Source organism: Eretmochelys imbricata, chromosome 4, assembly GCF_965152235.1.
Source record: "Eretmochelys imbricata isolate rEreImb1 chromosome 4, rEreImb1.hap1, whole genome shotgun sequence".
NCBI lineage: Eukaryota > Metazoa > Chordata > Testudines > Cheloniidae > Eretmochelys > Eretmochelys imbricata.
Genome location: NC_135575.1, coordinates 55,208,398 through 55,232,332, shown reverse-complemented (window position 1 = coordinate 55,232,332; position 23,935 = coordinate 55,208,398). Strand labels below are relative to the sequence as shown.

At 39.9% G+C, this 23,935-nt stretch overlaps 1 protein-coding gene across 3 annotated transcripts in view; it reads left to right on the top strand.

The window, feature by feature from the left end:
- The window catches only part of TBC1D9 (TBC1 domain family member 9), an 80,812-nt gene extending 57,103 nt beyond the window's left edge, over window positions 1-23,709 (top strand). The window contains exons 11-21 of one of the 3 annotated variants that reach the window (XM_077814439.1): window positions 642-759; window positions 1,831-2,116; window positions 4,284-4,413; window positions 10,750-10,848; window positions 10,968-11,036; window positions 12,622-12,862; window positions 13,900-13,965; window positions 17,047-17,133; window positions 18,953-19,027; window positions 19,153-19,253; window positions 22,622-23,709. In XM_077814439.1, the coding sequence (XP_077670565.1) occupies window positions 642-759; window positions 1,831-2,116; window positions 4,284-4,413; window positions 10,750-10,848; window positions 10,968-11,036; window positions 12,622-12,862; window positions 13,900-13,965; window positions 17,047-17,133; window positions 18,953-19,027; window positions 19,153-19,253; window positions 22,622-23,335 (1,986 nt within the window). In that variant the 3' untranslated portion in view covers window positions 23,336-23,709. The remainder of the gene's footprint in view (window positions 1-641; window positions 760-1,830; window positions 2,117-4,283; window positions 4,414-10,749; window positions 10,849-10,967; window positions 11,037-12,621; window positions 12,863-13,899; window positions 13,966-17,046; window positions 17,134-18,952; window positions 19,028-19,152; window positions 19,254-22,621) is intronic. The other 2 variants (XM_077814440.1, XM_077814441.1) reach the window with 2 other exon arrangements.
- The last annotated feature ends 226 nt before the right edge of the window (window positions 23,710-23,935 follow it).

Genomic DNA, 23,935 nt, shown 5'->3' with positions numbered 1-23,935 from the left:
AAATGACTGAGAGCAAACAAACACAGAGCAACATTGTGCCAGACATTTGTGTAAGATGGAGGAAATGGGTCACAAGGATCCTTGCCCGCATCTCCCTCCTTACACACACACACACACGCCTCATCAGTGGAGAGCATGACCTCCATTGGGTTTTTTGGTTTTGTTTTGCACTGGCAGAAAGCCTGGGGTGTGTAGACTGCATCCTTGAAAAAAATGGTGTAGAATCTGCACTCCCCAGGGCTCCAAGAGGCATTGTGGTTGAATGAGGCACAGTTCCTTCAGCCGCAGCCCTGGAGAGAATGCACCTCCCTCAGTACAACTCAACAGTTGAACTCGTGAAGAATGAACAATAAATTGATTGTGCAAAGAAGCAATAACATCCAGAGTCTTGATTTTCAGATGTTTTGAAGAAACTTCTCATTAGGAACATTAGGAAAACATTGTTTGCTGTACTTCCAAAAGAATTTGGACTGCTGAATATAGCAGAATATATAGTAATTTTTAAGTGAAATTTCTTCAGGGTAGATCCATGGCTAATTTCTGACTTTGCATAAATTCTTATCTGTTCAGACTTTGTAGCACTAGATATGGCAAGAGAATTTAGAAATTACATCTAGTGACTTATTTTTTCATTCTTGTAGGCCATGAATATTGTCACTTCAGTACTTCTTTTGTATGCAAAAGAGGAGGAAGCTTTCTGGCTGCTTGTGGCTTTGTGTGAACGCATGCTGCCAGACTACTACAATACAAGAGTTGTTGGTATGTTAAGGGGATTGTTTTTTCCAAAAAGTCCTTAAATATCCAGAAGCCTGTTCTGTTAATTTTTTTTATTTTGAAATAATCAGATGGTCAGCACTGATGATATATGAACTGTTGCTAACAGATGAGAGAATGAAATAGCTAGTTCAGAAGTTTGGAAGCAGCTACCTAAGTAGATATTCTGCTTGTGTTAGTTCTTCACCTGCTTGAGGTAAAACAGAATTCTACAATGGACTCGACTTGACTTGTTTTAGGTTAAAGAGGTCAGAAGGAGGTTGGAGGCTAGAATTTTAAGTGTAGAGAACAGAGGATATAATATAATTACCAAATGAATGTGGTGAGGGGCAGGGTTGGGTAGTTTACAGGAGAAGGTTGTATTACCACTCACCTCTAGGTTGTTGGTTTGAAAGGACATTAATAACTGAAAGCCTTTACTGTCTTATGACTGGCTGTTGGCTTGCATGAAATGAATTGATGCTTTCAATCCACTTCCATCACAAAAATCATTGTTACTTACCTAGCAAAGGCACCAATGACTGAGCTTACCCACTCAATCCCAGAGGTAGTGGTGTGGAGATACTTGTGTTTGCTGTTGCCTGTGTGGTGTGCATGTTCTATAGAAGCTCTTCAGCTTTGTGCCACCACAGGGAACTTTTTACAACCACTAAATTTTCCTTAAAAATGAAAAAAACTAACAAACTCTTCTCCTTCCTCCCCCTATCTTGCCTCTCCCACCACCACTCCTGCGATGCTGAGAAGTAGAATTCCACCATTAATGGTGGGTGCCTTATCTACAGGTGCCAAAGAACGGGTTTCAGAACAAGAAAAAACCCTGTTTCCTTTTTCTAGGCTCTGTGTTTATTACATTTGTTTTCTGTATAATAGTGTTTTGCTTTTTTTGGTGCTTATCACAATTTAATAACAGAGAAGGATCTATCCTTTCTCTGGTGGTAAGGAAATGTATATAAGCATCTTGGAGAATGTTCTTCTAATATTTTTCCCAGATGGGTCTAAATGTGTATTCATTTGATCCTAAATTTGTGCGTGCCCAATGTTACTTATTTCCAACAGGAGCTCTGGTGGATCAAGGTGTTTTTGAAGAGCTGGCCCGGGACTGTGTTCCACAGCTTTATGACTGCATGCAGGACTTGGGTGTTATCTCCACAATTTCACTGTCCTGGTTCCTCACGCTTTTCCTCAGTGTAATGCCATTTGAAAGTGCTGTGGTGGTTGTGGATTGTTTCTTCTATGAAGGAATAAAGGTGATATTCCAGTTAGCTCTTGCTGTGCTGGATGCTAATGTGGACAAGCTGCTGAACTGTAAAGATGATGGAGAAGCAATGACAGTCCTGGGAAGGTATTTATTGAACAAAACCAAAGCTCTGCTTCCGGTTTTAGTGCATTTAACTTATTTACCAAGAAGCTGATGATGTCTTTTAGATACTTGAAATCCTTTTTGTCTGTAACAGGAGTTATGTGTTCCTTTGTCAAAAAAGGCTTTTCATATATTTCTGAGTGACCATATCTTCTTATCTAGGCCTGGTATTCACCTAAAAAGTAGATCAACCTAGCTACATCACTCAGGGCTATGAAAAATTTTGCGCCTTGTGTGCTGTATTTAGGTTGACCTAATTCCCCACCGTAGACTCGGCTAGATCAATGGAAGCTCTACCACCTCATCGAGACGTGGATTAACTACACTGATGGAAAAACCCCTTCCATTGATGTAGGAAGCATCTATATGATGACACTACAGATGCAGCTGCAGCATTGTACCTGTGCCGCTGTAGTGTAGACATAGCCCTAGGGTAGTGGTTCCCAAACTGGGATTCATGAACCCTTGGGGGTTTGTGATATGTATCAGGGGGTCCTCAGAAAAAATTCTCTAATCGTGGACAGAGCTGTCCCTAGGCACCCAGGCTTGGGAGCCGGCAGCCCGAGCCCTGTGACCATGACTTCCTGGCAGAACAAGTTTAAGCTTCGTTGTAGTCTTGCGTTGTTTGTCTGGACTGCTCAAGACCCGAATGCTTGTGGGAGGAACTCTTTAATTGAGTTGTCATCTTAAATACTTTCATGCTGTTTCATGTCTGGTACTCCTTGATGAAACATGTAGGAGGCTTAATCGAAGTGATACGAGGTACAAAAGTGAAATCTTGGAAGAGTGTTGCTGTTTTCATAATGTAATAAAATTACTAATATAATGATAGATGATGATGTAATAATAAATAGCATGTAATAAACGTGTCATAAAAAATTATTTTCTAGATCACTGCTTCTATCATTTATGCTCAGGTAAAGGAGAAAATCGCTGGAAATATTAATTTTTAGGAGGGGATTTGCAAGATTAGATATTTTCGTGAAAGGGGTTCGCAGGTGGTTAACGTTTGGGAACCACTGCCCTAGTGAGACAAAGTTTCAGAAAATTACAGCCACCTTAAAAGTCTACAAAGGAATTATGCACAATTGCTCCTATTAGCCAGGCTCAACAAAACCATTTTTTTTCCTTTGTAGTTTCTAGAATATTCTTCTGAACCTGTCTTGTAGGGATCTTCAGCAGGTCTTGGTTAGATATCTGGAATCTGTTACTTCATCCTTTTGACTGTTAACTTTTAAGTACAAGTAGGAAAAATACCTGAATTCAGGGGTAACTATTGTTGGAAATAGACTTGCCAGAGAATGCAATAGATCTTGAAAGGCTCATGAAGGGATAAAAACATGAGGCAGGTTAGTAAACCTGGATGAGTCATTCATTCTGAACTAAGACCACTTTATGTAACCTTGAATGACACATTTGATTTCCTGACATTTTGTGTCAATGTTTAGATTTCAAGGTGCTGCTGAATCAGGTTCTTTAATTTTTTTTAAGTGAGGCTTAGGGTAATTTATAGCCAAGCACGAGTGCTGATGTTATGTGTGTTGGTTTTTTATAATTTACTTAGTATTTAAAAAAAAAAAAAAAAAAAAGCCCTGGTCATCTCATCTTTCCTCTCAGAACTAAGCCCCAACCATTGCTGAGGAGTTATGAAAGGAAGTTTTTTGTGGCTGCAAGGTGATTTACAGCAGCTACACTGGCAAGAAGGATAAGCACTTGATACTCTTTAATCTCTTTAGGGGATGAGAGAGGCAGGGGGTATTGAGAATCAAGTACACCATCCCCTGTTCCAACAGGAATGAGGTGGATAGTGCCCAACACATCTTTATTTGTGTAAGACCACTCAAACAAAAATATTTCAAAATTCTGTTGAGGAAATCACTGGCAAATTGTGGACATCTTATTGTGATCAGATGGATTTTATATATTTCTTGGTAAATGTGGTTTAGGTAAACAACTAATGCAGCTCTGGGGAGAAATGGAGTGTTACGAGTTGGCAAAATAGGTATCTTTGTGCAAATCACAGAATAATTGAGTGGTTTGATCATACTTATGTAAAGTCAGTCTATATGTAATCCTGATGCTATTGATCCTCAGGAAAAATGTGTCCCAAGTTTTCTCAGTTAGGTTTTTTTTCTTCTCTCCCAATCAGGTATTTGGACAGTGTGACTAATAAGGACAGTACTTTGCCACCAATCCCTCACCTTCACTCACTCCTCAGCGATGATGTAGAGCCTTATCCTGAGGTGGATATCTTCAGACTCATCAGAACTTCCTATGAGGTAATTTAGGATTTTGACTAGAACTGGCTTGAGGACAACAATTGTTTCATGAAGGATTTTGAGATATTGAAATTTTGGTTTTATTTTGAATGAGAGCAAAACCTGAACATTTCAAAGTTCTCCAGAGGAGTATTCTGAACACTATTGTTTTGGATTAATCAAAATGTTTCATTTTGATGTAGACGTATTTTATATTATATTATAGCAAATTATAGCAATATTATATATTATAATACAAAATTGCTTCAGAACAAATAATCAATGTTTATGTTCCCAAAATGTTGAAACAGAATTTTCCAACAGAAAATGGTTCTGTCAGTTTTTCCAACCAGTTCTAATTTTGACAAAGGCAGAAATAACTCAGAGTTGGAAAACTCCTGGCAAAAGCCACAATACCAGACTAACTAGTTAATGTTCATAAAGTGCATAGTAAAGTCCAAGAAAAAATGGACTAAAACTTTGAACATCAAAAGAGTAAGGATTTTTGTCTAATCTTTAAATTAAATTTTACACAATAAAACTTTCAGAAAATATCCCTGACACTTAGTTTTTAAATGCTGATTTCTAACTCAGGACCAACAACAGGAGCGCAAATTCTCCTTTATGGGAAATTCATTGGTTCTTTTCTTTCCTGTGCCATGTAGAACTAATGAATATTTTAAATCAAAATGTAGAATGATCCTAGCCATCTAAAACCCTGACAGGTATTTCAGATACCTTCCCTATGTCCTCCACGTCTCAGAAAAAAGAATTATTTTTGAGCTGTGTAAAAGGCACCAGAAATCTGCTGCAGGCTTTAGCAATAGTGAATTCCACATTGAGGGTGAATTAAATCTGAGGGTGTGAGGATTTCCCCCCTCTCTAATGATGTAAGAATACAAACTGGCAGTGGAGGGGCAGACATTTATATAAAGCTGCCGTCCCATTTTGCCTTGTTTTGAATCCCACACCATTTAAGAGCGCTTCTGTGGCCTTGACTATATTTAGATGAATAAACTGGCCTCATGCGGAGCCACAATCTGTCTTTTGTGGACATATGTAGTACAAAAGTTCATAGCTCTTTCTAGTTGAATAGAAACTTACAGAAAAAAGGCCAAATGTATCCCTAGTGTAATGGCACTGAAGTCAGTGGAATTATATCAGAGATAAACTTGCACCTGAGTGTCTCTGGATTAAGTTTAGAAGTGTGTGCAACAAGAGTGATGTAGTGGTGGGAGTCTGCTATAGACCACCGGACCAGGGGGATGAGGTAGATGAGGCTTTCTTCCGGCAGCTCACAGAAGCTACTAGATCGCATGCCCTGATTCTCATGGGTGACTTTAATTTTCCTGATATCTGCTGGGAGAGCAATACAGCGGTGCATAGACAATCCAGGAAGTTTTTGGAAAGTGTAGGGGACAATTTCCTGGCGCAAGTGCTAGAGGAGCCAACTAGGGGGGGCGCTTTTCTTGACCTGCTGCTCACAAACCGGGTAGAATTAGTGGGGGAAGCAAAAGTGGATGGGAATCTGGGAGGCAGTGACCATGAGTTGGTTGAGTTCAGGATCCTGACGCAGGGAAGAAAGGTAAGCAGCAGGATACGGACCCTGGACTTCAGGAAAGCAGACTTCGACTCCCTCAGGGAACGGATGGCCAGGATCCCCTGGGGGACTAACTTGAAGGGGAAAGGAGTCCGGGAGAGCTGGCTGTATTTCAAGGAATCCCTGTTGAGGTTACAGGGACAAACCATCCCAATGAGTCGAAAGAATAGTAAATATGGCAGGCGACCAGCTTGGCTTAATGGTGAAATCCTGGCGGATCTTAAACATAAAAAAGAAGCTTACAAGAAGTGGAAGGTTGGACATATGACCAGGGAAGAGTATAAAAATATTGCTCGGGCATGTAGGAATGATATCAGGAGGGCCAAATCGCACCTGGAGCTGCAGCTAGCAAGAGATGTTAAGAGTAACAAGAAGGGTTTCTTCAGGTATGTTGGCAACAAGAAGAAAGCCAAGGAAAGTGTGGGCCCCTTACTGAATGAGGGAGGCAACCTAGTGACAGAGGATGTGGAAAAAGCTAATGTACTCAATGCTTTTTTTGCCTCTGTTTTCACTAACAAGGTCAGCTCCCAGACTGCTGCGCTGGGCATCACAAAATGGGGAAGAGATGGCCAGCCCTCTGTGGAGATAGAGGTGGTTAGGGACTATTTAGAAAAGCTGGACGTGCACAAGTCCATGGGGCCGGACGAGTTGCATCCGAGAGTGCTGAAGGAATTGGCGGCTGTGATTGCAGAGCCACTGGCCATTATCTTTGAAAACTCGTGGCGAACCGGGGAAGTCCCGGATGACTGGAAAAAGGCTAATGTAGTGCCAATCTTTAAAAAAGGGAAGAAGGAGGATCCTGGGAACTACAGGCCAGTCAGCCTCACCTCAGTCCCTGGAAAAATCATGGAGCAGGTCCTCAAAGAATCAATCCTGAAGCACTTGCATGAGAGGAAAGTGATCAGGAACAGCCAGCATGGATTCACCAAGGGAAGGTCATGCCTGACTAATCTAATCGCCTTCTATGATGAGATTACTGGTTCTGTGGATGAAGGGAAAGCAGTGGATGTATTGTTTCTTGACTTTAGCAAAGCTTTTGACACGGTCTCCCACAGTATTCTTGTCAGCAAGTTAAGGAAGTATGGGTTGGATGAATGCACTATAAGGTGGGTAGAAAGCTGGCTAGATTGTCGGGCTCAACGGGTAGTGATCAATGGCTCCATGTCTAGTTGGCAGCCGGTATCAAGTGGAGTGCCCCAAGGGTCGGTCCTGGGGCCGGTTTTGTTCAATATCTTCATAAATGATCTGGAGGATGGTGTGGATTGCACTCTCAGCAAATTTGCGGATGATACTAAACTGGGAGGAATGGTAGATACTCCGGAGGGGAGGGATAGGATACAGAAGGACCTAGACAAATTGGAGGATTGGGCCAAAAGAAATCTGATGAGGTTCAATAAGGATAAGTGCAGGGTCCTGCACTTAGGACGGAAGAACCCAATGCACAGCTACAGACTAGGGACCGAATGGCTAGGCAGCAGTTGTGCGGAAAAGGACCTAGGGGTGACAGTGGACGAGAAGCTGGATATGAGTCAGCAGTGTGCCCTTGTTGCCAAGAAGGCCAATGGCATTTTGGGATGTATAAGTAGGGGCATAGCGAGCAGATCGAGGGACGTGATCGTTCCCCTCTATTCGACATTGGTGAGGCCTCATCTGGAGTACTGTGTCCAGTTTTGGGCCCCACACTACAAGAAGGATGTGGATAAATTGGAGAGAGTCCAGCGAAGGGCAACAAAAATGATTAGGGGTCTGGAACACATGACTTATGAGGAGAGGCTGAGGGAGCTGGGATTGTTTAGCCTGCAGAAGAGAAGAATGAGGGGGGATTTGATAGCTGCTTTCAACTACCTGAAAGGGGGTTCCAAAGAGGATGGCTCTAGACTGTTCTCAATGGTAGCAGATGACAGAACGAGGAGTAATGGTCTCAAGTTGCAGTGGGGGAGGTTTAGATTGGATATTAGGAAAAACTTTTTCACTAAGAGGGTGGTGAAACACTGGAATGCATTACCTAGGGAGGTGGTAGTATCTCCTTCCTTAGAGGTTTTTAAGGTCAGGCTTGACAAAGCCCTGGCTGGGATGATTTAACTGGGAATTGGTCCTGCTTCAAGCAGGGGGTTGGACTAGATGACCTTCTGGGGTCCCTTCCAACCCTGATATTCTATGATTCTATGATCTTTTTTTACTTGTACTCTATTTGAATGTAGGCTGTTAAATCAGCTTGCAGTATATATGTATTGGTGGTGGTGTTTCCTGGTATTAAACTGCCAAAATTTTCAAGAGACAATGAGGGCCCTCTGTTGTTCAGTGACCCTTACGTTCCTGACCTTAAGTTTCTTGTACCCAATTGGGATTGGGGACCCATTGTGTTGGGCTTGGTATAAACATACAAAAGAGACAAATGTGTTGTAAATATCAGGAAATTTCCAGCTGCCATTAAGCTAACATTTATTTGCTGTATTTTTAGTATTTTAGCTTGTCAGAGGCACATGGATAACAATGTAACCCTTGTCACTTGCCCTTTATTAAAAGCTGTATAAAAATAGCAAGATGTACAGTGAAAGGTGACTGTTTTTCCTTTAGAGTAAGGGATATAATATGCTTTTTGTTCCAGAAGGAAGGCAGACTCTATCTGACCAACTATCCCATGACACTTGCCTTGGGGGAAGGGAGGAGGGAAACGATGAATCTGAGAACTCAGTGAGGGAATGCTATTAACTGTAGCATAATATTTAGCCATTTATCACACTGCTGTGATCCTGTCCAATCTCATAAGCTAAGGAGGGTTGGACACTTGGATGAGAAACCTCTAGTGAAAACTCAGGTGCTTCAGAAAATAGTGCTGGCAATTCAGTGGGTAGAACTCTTCTCAAAGTCAGTATTGAACCAATGCCCTAGCATGGTATATGAGGCAGGAATAGAACATTGTACCTGTAGGGTGGGGGGGTTGGATTTTTTTTACAGAGGCAGAGGGACTTTCCACTTAACATATCAACAAATGCATTTTATTTTGCTAATGACTTTCTTTGCTATTATCGAAGATGCTGGATTTATTAAAATGCAAAACATCTCATTTTATCTGATCCTGTAATAAAGTCACAATCCACAGTGATTGGTATTACTCTGTATTACTATAAAAGTAATTGCACTCCTGCAAACTTGTTGCACAATTAAAGAGCTGGGGTAGCATTTCCAAAATCGCTTAAGTCCCATTTTCTAGGACTCATTGACTTAAACTGGGACTTTGTCTCGTAAGTGCCTGTCATTTTTTAAAATGGGACCTAGACTCCAAAGTCACTGGTTGCTTTTGAAAATTTCACTCTTGACTTTTTTTTTTTTAAAGATTTTCCATACTTTCACCTGCACTTTTGTGTTTAAAAATACTTGTAACTATTTAACCGGGCTCCTTAACTGTCTGTCTTTCAAAAGCTTTCCAATTTTAATTGGAAAATTAACAAATAAAGCAGGGAAAACATCCTGCTACTTCTCATGTGATTTGTAGACGTACAGATGATTTAGGAATGTCACAGCTTGAACATTATTTGATTGCCTAAGAATATATTAACCGATCCTGATGTACTTAAGATGGTACCCCCACTTCCTCACTCTGGAATGCATATCACAATCTGATGCACTAGCAGCAGCAGGCTTCTCCATGACTTTTATTTGTGGCACCCGAGGTGGCTGGTGCTATTTCTCATGCTAAAAGCTGTCCCTGGGTTTCTTCAAAGGCCATATTACAGAGGTGTTCGTGTTGGGGGAAATCTCTATTGACAGCCCATAGAAACAAATCTGTGGGACAGAGTTTCATGGATGTGAGAGCATGAGCCAGTGCTGTAGGTCCATTGAACAATGAGTACTGTTCTCAGTATTATATTTTTGCCCTCACTCTCTTTCACCTGGCATGCAGGTGTAGCATATTAATGTTCTTTGGAAGTTGTGCATACGTTGAGGAGAGAACTTTGGTCTAGTGGATAGAGCCCTGGACTAGGAGACCTTGGTTCTCTCCTTTCTCTGCCACTGACCAGCTGAGTGACCTTGGGCAAGTCACTTCACCTGTCTGTGCCTCAGTTTCCCTACCTGTCAAATGGGAATATAATGAAACTGACCTCCTTTGTGAAGCACATTGATCTCTTCAGATGAAAAGTCCTATAAAAAAGGTAAGTAGGTAACTTTTGAAAGTGACACTTAAGCTTTTAAGTCATTTAAGCACTCTCGAAATTTTTTACCCATAATTTGAATTTCATTCCTCATGTTTGGATTTGGACAGTTGTTTGGTAATATAGGAACTGCTATATCAGATCAACCCAATGATCCATGTAGCCCTATATCCTGTCTCCAACAGTGGCAAATAAGAAGTGTTTTAGAGAAAATTGAAAGTAATTCTGCATTAATAGCTATGGAGTAACTTGCCTATAGGGGAAGTTTCTTTCTAAGCGAACTTCTACTTGATGAGCATGATGCCCTAAAACATGAGGGTTTATATCCCTTCTGAAATGCTTGGGAGGCAAATGGAAATGAAATGGTGGAGGAAAAGAAAATCTAATGACAAACTCCTGAAAACTCAGTTGTTTATAAGTCATATGTTTAGAAAAATGTCTTTAATGTCACACAATGTTTGTCCGAGATATTCATCTTACATAATTTCTGAACGCTTACAGAATGAATTGTTTGTTTTTTTATTTTTTTATGCATAAAAGGAAATCAAAGTATTCCAGGTACTAGCACACAATCTAAAGGATCCATTTTGTCTTCCTTTTTAGAAATTTGGAAGTATACGAGCAGATCTCATTGAACAGATGAGATTTAAACAAAGACTGAAGGTGATCCAGACTCTTGAAGACACCACTAAGCGCAATGTGGTAAGTCCTTGGAAAAATATTCTTGCTAAGATTAAGGTCAATTGATTTCTGAAATAAAAATATCTTTCAAATGGCACATATATAGGAAGCTTTTAATTTTTAATGTTACATTTCCAAAGGTGCGAACCATTGTGACTGAGACTTCTTTTACTATTGATGAACTGGAGGAACTCTATGCTCTTTTCAAGGTAAAGCTGTAGTCAAGATAAGATCACATGCATACAGGAAAAATAAACATTTAGATTTGACATGAAAACTCTGTCTGCTAATGAATTGATCTAAATTTGTGAGTTATTCGGTGTTGTCGTGTGCCCAGACACAAACTGGAATTTGCAACTAGATATAATTGACATACAAAAGAGCCATTTTTTAAAACGAAAGAAATAATTATTTTTCAAACTAATTTGATTAGAAAAATGTATTATCCTGAAGACATCAGTTAGTAGAAAAGTAAGGGAAAGACCGACATCCTGGGTCACAGTTTCAGCCAGCCTCCAAAACCTTCTTTGTCTACCTGATTTGTGGGCATAGTTCTGAAAATCTGATCCCAAAATATCTTCCTTAAGCTAAATTGGACAGCCTGTAACTTTACTTTGCATGGTACTTGCTACATGCTACAATTGATGGTTTTAATTTATACGGAACCTTCTGCAGTTTAATTTTCTGTCCAGAGGCTCTCTTGAAGTAGTGTTCTAATAGTAAGTAAAAGCTGGGGAGGAGTAAAAATAGTCATAGATTTCAAAACCAGAAGGGACCATTATGATCACCTAATCTGATCTCCTGCATACCACAGGCCATAGAATTTCACTCAGTAATTCCTGCCTCAAGTCCATAAAGTTTGGTTAAATTAGAGTATATCCTTTAGAAAGACATTCAGTCTTGATCTACAGACTTCAAGGGAATCCTCCATATCTCGATGTATGTTGTTTCAATTGTTAATTATCCTCACAGTTAATCCTTACCCTTGCTCAGTCCGTGAGTGACACACACTGCAGTAGGTTGGCCAGGATTGAGTTTCTTGAATATTCTGGTAAAGAGAACATATTTTCTCGTGAATCTCCTGTAACTAGTCTCTATACTTACTACAGTCCCGGTCCTGCAATCTGAGTCTCTAGACTGGATCCCTGCACCCAAGTATACTCAGGACTGTGAAATTGGTGAGACTGTGAAAGAGTGAAGGAATCCAGGATCACACTGCATGATCAGGGCCTATTTCCCTGCTTCTGCCTCCATTCAAATCAATTTTAAAGCCCTTATTGACTTCAATAGGAGCAGGATTAGGCGCTAAGACAAAGCAAGTATTTCTGCAAATGCCAGGGAAATCTTTAAACTAAAGACAGCAAAATTCTGTTTTACAAGTATCTTGTAATCAGCTACTTTCCTAACTTGAAACAATATGTAGCTGTGAAAAAACAAGATTGAGCGTATCATATCTCTGTGTGTGTGTGTGTGTGTATATATATATATATGTATGTGTGTGTATATGTAGTCACATCTCGCTTTGACCAAAAAATTTTTACTACTATGTTTTTCTGGGAAGCAGAGCTGAATTCTTTTCTGCTTCATAAAGGAATTTGGCATTGCACTGTGTAAGGGGAAGTCTTTTTTTTCTTCTTTTTTCTTTTTTTTAAGAAATGTCAGTGCTGGTCAGAAATGAATCTGCTAAACTCAAATGCTAATGTTATTTTAAATGTATTTATTTTTAGTGTTGGTGATATTGTTGAGCTGTTTATAGAAACAATGGTAATCTTACAGCATTTGCCTTCTGTTCAGGCAGAACATCTGACTAGCTGCTACTGGGGAGGGAACAGCAATGCTTTTGACCGTCATGACCCCAGCCTGCCATATCTGGAACAGTACCGTATTGATTTTGAGCAGTTCAAGGGGATGTTTGCTCTCCTCTTTCCTTGGGCATGTGGGACTCACTCCGATGTGCTAGCTGCACGCTTATTCAGACTGCTGGATGACAATGGAGATTCTCTAATCAACTTCCGTGAATTTGTCTCTGGGCTAAGTAAGGAGAATTTATACAATAGTAATGAATTAACCTGAGCAATACAGTCCATTACTCAGGGTGAACCAGTCTGTCAGAAACCCTGATATTATTCCAACTGTGACTGGCACTAGTTTAATATAAACAGATGGAATTTAGAGAGTTACAAACATTAAAATTATACTTAGAATAACATTATGATGTCACTAACATTGGTTTCCAAAGAGGAAAAGGTTAAGGCTGGCTTGGTATTCTGGCCTAATATCTTTCTGCATTTTTGGTTTTATGCTTCCAGTAGATTGCACTCGTTGATATTTCCCAAGAAATATTTGCTGTTTTAATTCTACTTAATGGCATTAGGTTTTCATAGTCAGCTGTAATGTAAAATAAATCTCCACCTAACTGAAATTATCTAATTTTCTAGAAATACATAATATTGAATATCTAAATATTTTTCTAATAAAAAATTCCAACATCTAGTGAATTGCCGTAAAGTACTTGAATTTCATTTTACTCATTTTTCCACAAGCCAAATAACATTTCGATTGAGGCTAACATAATAGCAGAGAATAGTTTATCCCTTGGTTACTCTTTGATCACAATCTTGTTATCCTGGGTCTTTTCTAGCAAACATCTAATTGAGCCAAGTCCTAGGATGCCCTTGTTTGGTCACTGTGGGTGCAGTTGGGGCTCTCACAAAAAAGTTGTTCTTAAACAGAAAACCCTATGGCCATCAATGTAGTAATGTGATGACGACTATTTTTGAGAGCTGCAAATGTAAACACTCTTCTAGTAAAGAAGTGAGTTAGTGTTTAAACCACAGAACTCAGAGTCAGGTGGTCTGTGTTCTATTCCTAGTTCTACCACAGACTAGATTTACTATGTGATCTTAAGCAAGTCACTTAACTTCTCTGTTTCAGCTTTCCTGTGTAAAATGGAGATACTTTCCTACCTCACAGGATAATTGAGGATTAATTCATAAATGTTTGTAAATCTCTAAGAACTCTTCTGATAAAAGCTGCTAATAACACTAATGTGTTCAATGGGATATTGTTTAGGTACAGCATGTCATGGAGATCTTACAGAGAAACTGAAGCTGCTCTATAAAATGCATGTATTGCCTGGTGAGTAAAAGACATTTAAAATAGCTGATTTCTCAGTCAAAATAGAAAATTGGAATATAGTTCCTTAATCTCTCTTTTCCCAATTAAAAAACCCTAGTTTCCCAGCTAAAAAATGGGAGAGTGAAATTTCCTTTCGATAGTAAGTTCATGAAGCAGTCAAACAGAAGAGCTTCTGTCCTCACCTCACTATGAGTCCAGGGGATCTTCATGCATACTTCAGTCTTCTGCTCTGCTCATCATAAATGGGCCATTTTTATAGACATTTGCTTGTTTTCCTGAGTGTTAGTGGCTGCTGTTGTGCCCATCAAATTGGGTAGTATAATTCCACTGACTCACTGTGGGTATCGCATCGAAGAAACTAGTCCTGTCTGAAGCCAGGTCAGCAAGGTACCTAAGCCTGTGCATAAGTTTAAGCGTGTGAGTAGTCCCACTGGCTGCATGTGGTTAAAATTACACACCTGCTTAAGTACCTTGCTGAAGATGCCTGAGTGCTGGAAGATACGTAAGGAGCCCCTCGTCTCTAATATGTACTGCCTCTGGGGCAAGCTTGAATGAAGATACTCATTAATTGCTCAAATTATTTAGGACACAATTTTATTGAATTACAAGTCAAATAAAACTAACCACAGAGCTGAAAGTCCTGGTAGCTATGAAAATGAGAGCACTTGGTTTGCCTTTCCAGCCTGTGATAGGCTATGGAGGGCCTACTTTGTTTCCAGCAAGCAAGGAGTAAACTCTTTGCTTAGAATTCACACAGATGTACAGAATATGAGTCAATAATGTAACGCTGTTCAAAAAAAGCAAACATCCTTCTGGGATGTATTAGCAGGAGTGTTGTAAGCAAGACACAAAAAGTAATTCTTCCACTCTACTCCGCGCTGATTAGGCCTCAACTGGAGTATTGTATCCAGTTCTGGGGGCCACATTTCAGGAAGGATGTGAAGAAATTGGAGAGAGCCCAGAGAAAAGGGACAAAAATGATTAAAGGTCTAGAAAACATGATCTATGAGGGAAGATTGAAAAAATTGGGTTTGTTTAGTCTGTAAAAGAGAAGACTGAGAGGGGACATAACTGTTTTCAAGTATGTAAAAGGTTGTACAAGAAGAAGGAAGAAAAATTATTTTTGTTAAGTTCTGAGGATAGGACAAGAAGCAATAGACTTAAATTGCAGCAAGGGAGGTTTAGGTTGGACATTAGGAAAAAATCCCTAACTGTCAGGGTGGTTAAGCACTGGAATAAATTGCCTAGGGAGGTTGTGGAATCGCCACCATTGGAGATTAAGAGCAGGTTAGACAAACACCTGTCAGGAATGGACTAGATAATACTTAGTCCTACCACAGAGTGCAGGAGACTGGGCTAGATGACCTCTCAAGGTTCCTTCCAGTTCTGATTCTATTAATAGAGTAAGAAAAGTTTAGGGATGAAAGGCCAAGTAAGGCTCTAAGAGAATACAGGAAAGTCTAAATAAACAGCTGTTTACTAGTCAGGAGCACAGTTGCCAACATTCACGGGGTAAATAAGCACCCCGACGTTCACAATAAGCCAAAAATCAAGCTAATCCCATTTCAAAACAAGGCCAAAACAAGCCAATGCCTAAGAACCCCAACACTCTGTGACTAGATCTCCCCCCGGCTTGCAGTCTGGGACTGTGGTGGGCCCGCTGTGCACCCCTGACTCTCTTTCCCCCCCCCTTGCCCCTGCTTGCCCCCCCTTTACCCTTGCTTGCTGGGAGCAGATCAAAAAAAAGAAGTAACAAGCTACAAGCCAAAAACTAGCCAACAAGCAACTCACAAGCCAGTTAAGCCAAAAACAAGCCCAATTTCTGTGAGTTTTTTTGTTTGTTTGTTTGTTTTGCGGGTTTGGCATGTCTGGTCAGGAGGGGTGGGAGGAGAGGTGAGTCCTTTAAGAAGATAGAGCACTATACCCAATTGAGCCATCTCTTGGAGTTGTAAGCGACACCAGTTTAGATGCATCAGTAGCATGAGTGTAAGTCTAAAAGAGTTTGTGGGTGTGGGAGTCAAACTTACATATCTCTCAATTTTCCTAATACTCATGCCAGGCCCAAACTAAGGGCAGGCAGTTTGGCTCGGTGCGAGTAACATGTATCCACTGAAGAGAGGGGACTGCCCTCTATCCAAGTGATGAACTGATAGGTGTCTTATCCCTCATTAAGGTACCTAGCTCATATCCCAACTGCTCTAGAGTTGAGAAGCTCAATTACACAGGCACACAAGCCAAACCTTTGATGCAGAAAGAGTTTCAGACGCGCAACACAAGTTAGGATATTCAGTGCCTCTCTATTAATGAGCAAAGCATTCAGTTTTTCTCCCAGGAAGAACTTATTAGAACGAAAGATGCAATCCCTTAAACACAACAGAACTGCCACAGTTCTACTCTGCAGTGGTGACTAGAGAGGTGGGGAGGTGGGGTTGGGTGCAAGGAATCCATACCACTGAGAATCACAGAGTAGTGTTTTGGAATAGCTCTCTGACAGCTATGTAGTGCAGGAAGGGGAGGGGCAAAGACCCAATACTCTGGATCAATGGGCCAAATCCCCCATAGGGGGCAGGGAGCCACAGCAGCCACTCCTACCACCTATGGGCTGAAGTACCTGCTCAGAGAAACTGCTTTGCACCCTAAAGAAGCAGACAATTCCTTTCCCTAAGACCACAGGGATCTCCTGTGTAAGACCCATTTACTTGCACTTTGCACAGCAGACCAGTGCTTTGACTTTGAGGGTACATAGGTCGGAAATGCCCTAGTGACTCAGGCATTTAGTGCATGTCTCTCCCAGTGAGTGACCAGTACCAGAATCTTCAGAAGAAGGTACAAGAAATCCATTTAGTGGACAATTATGAAATAATCTGCCCACAGAAGTAGCTTCTTCCTAACTACATCAGGTAGTGGTTGGCTTCTCTCTGAAACATGAGGGGTTATTTGTCTTTTTTACTATCCTAAGTGGGGTTAGCCTCATTATGTGGTACTATGCTTCTTAAAATGTGAAACTCTACACTGACACAAATCTACTTTGTTTTTCTAATTAAACAATGCAGTAATTTCTCTCTCTCTCTCATCACACAGATCCATCTCCTGAGCAAGAAGAGCCAGACTCTGCTTTTGAAGCAACTCAGTACTTTTTTGAAGACATCACACCAGAGTATACACATGGTAGGTGACTTTTCTCTGCAAGAGCATTATCTTGTCTTTTCGGTGTTCAAGACCCTAAATATTTGTTAACACTAATAACCTTACTTTTAAATGGCTGCTTTCTCATTGGATTAAAATGAAGAAATAAAATATTCTATGCAAAAACAAATGTATATGACTAGTGTTTGTTCTCTGTGATATCTGAAGATGTGTGTGTGTTTTCAATAAGGCCTCCCTTCAATGCTGTAATGAAGAATTACTCTCGAGGATAATGCCATCAGTGTGGGTGGTGGTGGTAGTCACAGGTTCAGCATGTCTGACTTTGTGAAGGATCAAAATTAGTATGTTAAGCTGTGAAGGGAGTAGAATCTTGTTTAAATGTGTTGATGCATGTGGACAGTACCCTGAGAGAGTGAGAGGCTGTATCTGGCTATAAGGTATAATCTCTCCATGGTGTGCAGAGCCTTCACAAGGGCTGACTGGGGATAGACATGAGCATAGTGCCTGTGCATCCCCTGTGTGTTGCGGAAGAGGTTTCACTGCCGGCCTGCAGATCTTATTTATTTGGTTCCAGTGGCTTCAGCACCCAATGTGATTGGAAGAGTGGGGCTGAAGATGGAACAGCAGCTGCAGAAATTAGGGTCTCTGAAATTTCATAACATAGAATGCATTCTTTAATCTGCATGTGTGTCATATTTTAAAGATAAACCATTTTGGCAGTGTTTTAATGGGTCTTTAGATGTTTTGAGTGGACATTTCAGTGAAGTCAATAGGAGCTGACTTAGGCCAATGCTGAGACCCTTTAAAAATTCATCCTTTGTTGCTATTAAATTTTAGATCCTTCTGCCTAAAAAAACAGCTTATAAAATGGCTGGAAGTCGAAGCTAGACCATTTCAGACCAGAAATAAGGCGTACATTTTTATCAATGAGAGCAATTAACCACTGGAATAATTCACCCAGGGTTGTGGTGGATGCTATATCACTGACCATTTTTAAATCAAGATTGGATGTTTGTTTCTAACAGATGTGCTCTAGGAATTATTTTGGGGAAGTCCTGTGTCTTGTGTTACACAAGAGGTCAGATTAGGTGATCAGAATGGTCCCTTTTGGCCTTGGAATCTAGGAAATATCACGTGTATCCCTGTACAGAGCTTGGATGAAGAGAGAAGCTATAATAAGAAACCTCTAAAATCTACTTAAAATATATTTTTAATACATCATAATACAACAACTTCTGAAGTCTGAAGCTTGCTGTGTCCCCCATTAGGAAGCGGGGAAATCTCTCCTTTCCAGTGGTTTAAAGCTCCTGGTTCCAACCCTGAAGTGCCTGTCACTGTCTGAGGACTGAATATTGCCCCTCATGCACATTGGGCCTCTATAATTTTTGGGAAAAGAAGAAAACATTTTTTTCTGAAGGTTGTTTGAAACTATAGCTAATGATTTACTGGAATATTAGAAGTGGTCTCCTGGGAGATCGCTTAGTGGACAGAGTGTATGAGAAGCAATTAGATGTACATTATAAATTCAAGTTATCATATGGCTATCACTGTAAGCAGATGGTGGTGATATTTATTTAGTAGAATCTTTAATCATGGCCCTGGGCATTGTATTGTACACAAAGATGGTCCTTGTACATGTCTTTATTTTATTAATTACATGGAAGTTGTAAGCAGATGTAAAAATAAGCAAAAATGGTCATGGTTTAGTCCTATCGTTCTTGACTGTGTCCTTTCATAAATGTAAAACTTTGCTTATTCTACTTTGTTTTGCTCTGTAAACATGAATACAGTTCACATGAATCTACAATAAATCTCTCGTTTTGTAAATATTTTCCAATAGTTGTTGGCCTTGACAGCAGGAACAAACAAGGGGCAGACGATGGGTTTGTTACAGTGAGCCTGAAACCAGACAAAGGTACATATTTTCTCTCTATCTTACCGCTTGAAAGATTAATTCTTCTGAAGAAAGAAAAAATGCTAATGCAGGACCTCATGATGGACTTTGTCTTCCTCTTTTCTGGCCAATTTCACTGACATTAGGTAAGAAAAACTCACAAGAAAATCGAAACTACCTGAGAATATGGAGTCAAGAGAATAAATCCAAAGTAAAGAATGCAAAGGATTTACCCAAACTGAATCAGGTAAATTCTGTTGACATTTAGTTATTTTTCATAAACACTAGAAGTTTGGTCACATGCCAAAATGAATATATAGTAGATTGAGCAAATGTTAGTATTCAAATTGCAGGTTCATATGACAACTTGATTTAAAAATATTGCAAATATTAGAATGGCTATTTGGGGGTGAGGAATGGTGGGAACAAAGGGTGCAGGTTGGTAATATTCAATATCAGGCCGTCCAAACTTCTGTTACAAGATAAAAATAAATGGTATATCATTCATGTATGTCTGTGGAATTTTTATAAAAAGATGCTTTGGAAGGAGAGTACCAATCCCAGAAATTCAAAAATAATGATCCCCTGTGTTCTATTGACAAATTCTTGTGAGGGGAAAAACTGATTGACTGACTGTTTCATTCCTTAGACCCACTAAAGTTCGAGATTGTAAAAACTATGGCCTGGTCTGCACTAGAAAATTAAGTTATCTGTGTTGCTCAGGTGTATGAAAAATCCCCACTCTGAGTGGTGCAGTTAAGGTGACCTAATCCCCAGTGTACACAGCACTAGGTCTACGAAAGAGGTGGATTACCTACACCAATGGGCGAAGCCCTCCGCTCGCCGCAGGTAGTGTCCACACTGAAGCGCTACAGGGCACAGCTGTGCCACTGTAGTGTTTTACATGTAGAGACATAGCCTTGTTGGGCAGCTATTCCTTTCACTAGGGGGAAGTGAAGGATTATTCCCTACAGTAAATTGTCCTGTAGTTTGTCCAATCCATCTTTAATTTTTTAAAGAGATGAGACTTCTGCCATTTCCATTGGGAGAGGATTCCACAGTCTAAAGGTATGTCTACAGTGCACCTGGAGGCGCGCTCCCCCGTGCGGACAGACAGACACGCGCTAGCTCTGATTGAGCTAGTGTGGCCTCAGCAGCACAGGCAGCGACCTGGGCTAGCTACCCAAGTACAAGCCTGCCCAATGCCTTGGGTACGGATTCACCAAGCCACCACCTGGGCGACTGCATTACCTCCTGCTGCTGCTGCTAGCAGACTAGCTCAAGCAGAGCTAGCGCATGTCTGTCGACCCACAGTGGGAAGCATGCTCCCAGCTGCAGGGTACACACACTCATAGAGCCTAAACAATTCTTTTCATCCCATTAATTCTAATTATTCCCTCTTCGGACTTATGCAATATATTTCCTCCAAATCTGATTACTTTGTTTTAAAGACTGAAACGCCACTGTTTATCTGGATTACCATTTTCAATCAATAGGGAAGATTGATTTAAATTTCAAATCAAAGTGATTAAAATCACCAATTTAAATCATGATTTAAACCAGCAAGCAGGAAACCTGATATATTTTTTTTAGTTATTTTCCTAAAGAAAAGATGATTCTCATTGGTTGGTAACTGTTAAAATATGTTGATTTGCAATTAAATATGGCCTTTACACTAAATTTGGTGCTTCCTTTTGCTAACCAGAAGAATATTCTATATCCATACACATTTATTTAAGCTCTTATGTAGCCTAACACACTGTTACCCTGGATTTGAGGGGTGTGTGTACCCCAGAATGTGATCAAGCCAACTGCAACCATATTATGTGCATTCAGCCACCATGAATTAATAAAATAGAACACCACATAGTTAAGGTTTAATTGGAAAGCAGGCTTTTAGAGGCAAGGTCAAAACTAGCTTGCAATTTCTGCTAATCAGAATGGGAGGAGGGGAAAATCAAGTCAACAAGTGAGACTGAAAACCTTGGTGGATGGAAGACCTTGAGTCAGAGCACCTTTGATATAGAAGTTTATTAAAAGTTAGGAAAAGTGATGATTTAGTAGGGGTCATAATGACCCATGTGTTTTGTAGAAGTTATAAAAGACTAGCTAATATGGTGTATTTTGGAACAGTCCTCTGAAGTCATCTTGAGAGACATTTTTTGTAACACCTTTCCTCCCCAGCGGGTGAGCAACTGGCCACTGCATACCTATTGTTGATTACTCAATACTGTTCCAGATTTTAGGTAAATATCTGGGATGTTCTAAACCTATTGCTTATGTTTGTGTGTGCTTAAATCTCATAAACTGCAGTTTTAGATAAAGCACGCTTACTTGCATTAATCATTTATCAGACAGAATTGCTGTGTTCCCCTTGATTTATTCCTGACACCACATGGAGTGAAACAGTTAAGTTACCCCTGCTGTGGGTTCTGAAAACCCTGGGTAAACAACACATTTAAATCAGATTCTTAATTTTTACTTTTTTTATGTTACAAAATGGTGAATGATGCTTTTCTTGTTTACTAGATGGTTAATTTTTTACTCATGAGTTATGTCAAGCTGCATTTGGATGGAAATTGGAATTGAATTAAAAATGCCCTAAAACAGCATTTTAAAATGTTTAATAAACCGGTTAGTTTTAAATGCAAAAGCATGTTTTGATAAACTTACTTTTCCATCCTTATGTATCCACTATATTTAAGATAGTTTTAATTAATTAATGAAAACAAAGTTTTATCTCTAGTTAGTGATTGAACTGAAGTTTATGGTCACAATGTCCTTTAAGATTTTTAGAACTAGTAGATGTCGTCCTCTCACACCTTGTTTTTATTTATAGATTGGTAAAGGGAAAATAAGCCTGCATTACCAACTCAGAATCAATTTCTGAACTTCCAGTGGACTAGACATTGAATTGAACTACTTGAATAAATTAAAATGAAGAAAATACTCTCTCTGCATCTGTAGAAAAGGCTACTGCTGTCAAAACTGGTTTAGCACTTCAGCAAATTCTAGTTCCAGGTGGTTAGTCAAGGACTTCCACCAGCTCAGTGGTTTGACTATTTTTAAAAAGAAAAATGTATTTAATTTAAACTTAAAAAATCAGATTTTTTTTAAATTAATATTTATAATTATTGATTTTTAGCCACCCTGACACTCAGTGGTGCCTGGTCCTACTCTACACTTTCATGTTGTTGGGAGTCCTGTAGGACAAATGCTCCATTTTTAATTCTCTCCCTTGTGGCTTGGTGAGAACTAAGATTGGTGCCACTATTCTTCTGGTCAGAAGGGTAATGCTGAATGAGCAACGAGAAGCACTGACTCTCCTCCACTGTTGCCTGAGGCTAAGACAGGGGAAACTGTACTAGCTTGGGAGGTGGAGAATAATTCAATCCAGCAATTTGATGGAAATGTCTTGGAGAAATACATAATTTTCTTGAATACTAGAAAATATTCTAAAATACCTAGACTACTTCTAACTTTTACTTCATCATATGAATTACTTGATCCCCAGTGTGTCACATACATTTCTTTAAACTGATTTATACCCAAATCTCAAAGACTATATGTGCTGCCATTCCTTTAATTAAAATTAATTTTATCCTCTACACTTAGGGGCAATTTATTGAACTGTGCAAGACAATGTACAACATGTTCAGTGAAGATCCCAATGAACAAGATCTGTACCATGCCACTGCTGCTGTGACAAGTTTGCTTTTGGAGATTGGTGAAGTTGGTAAGCTCTTCACTGTTCAGCCCACAAAAAATACAGACAGTAGCAGTAACAACTGCAGCAAAGCTATTCAGAGCATGTTGTTTCAGAAGAAGGAGGGGAGCCAGCAGTATGATTTTGACCAGCGTGAATCCTTCGCTAATGAGGAGGAGACAGTTTGCACTGATAACGCGTTGAGTGCACAGATGGAAGACATTAAGCTTGAAGACTCTTCTCCCAGGGACAATGGAGCTTGTTCTTCCATGCTTATTTCTGATGATGATACTAAAGATGACAGCTCCATGTCCTCCTATTCAGTACTGAGTGCAGGCTCGCATGAGGAGGAAAAGCTTCACTGTGAGGACATAGGTGAAGATACGGTTTTGGTGCAAAGCAGCCACAACACTTCTCTGCGTAGAAGCACTAGCATTGACAGAGATTGGGCCATCACCTTTGAGCAATTTTTAGCCTCCCTCTTGACTGAACCAGCGCTGGTGAGGTACTTTGACAAGCCTGCATCCATGATGGCTAGAATTACTAATGCAAAGAACATACGGATGATGGGCAAGCCAATAACTTCCACAAGTGACTATGAGATCTCTACTTTGTCGGGATGAAAGGGCAGTCGGGGGTCTCTTGTTTTAAATTTTTTTTTACATATTTATTAGTACCTGACACAGGTCCTGGTATTTTAAAACATGATAGTTTTCACTAAAGTGAAAATGGTGGGGTGCAGATGTAACTCCCCTGAATTGTAATCACTTTTTGTGAGAAATATTACAAGAATGCACCTTTTATTCAACATACAGAAAAAATACAGTTGTCAGTGAAATGTGTGAATTATTAACCCTGCTGTCGGTGTAAAAATGGTAAAGATTAGTTCTCAATTTGTAACTCTAAATGGAATGACAGATATTTGTGTACGTTTTTAAAACAGACGTATCAAAAAGGCCTGATTCTTGACAAGAAACGGGAGCTCTCTAAAATGTAAAGGGGACACTCAATCTGTATAGGACCTGAAAGAAAAGTAAATGCCATGCAGCATCCCTGGGGGATGTCTGTCTTTTTTTTCTTTTAAGAGGCTAATGGTTTTAATGAGTGCTTTGATTTTGTGTTTTTAAATATATAAAAGACATCCTCCAGAGAGATTTCCTGGGACCTGCCTTTCTTTGCTTAAGGAAGTTACAGACAGGTTTCTCAACAGATTGGGAGTATCC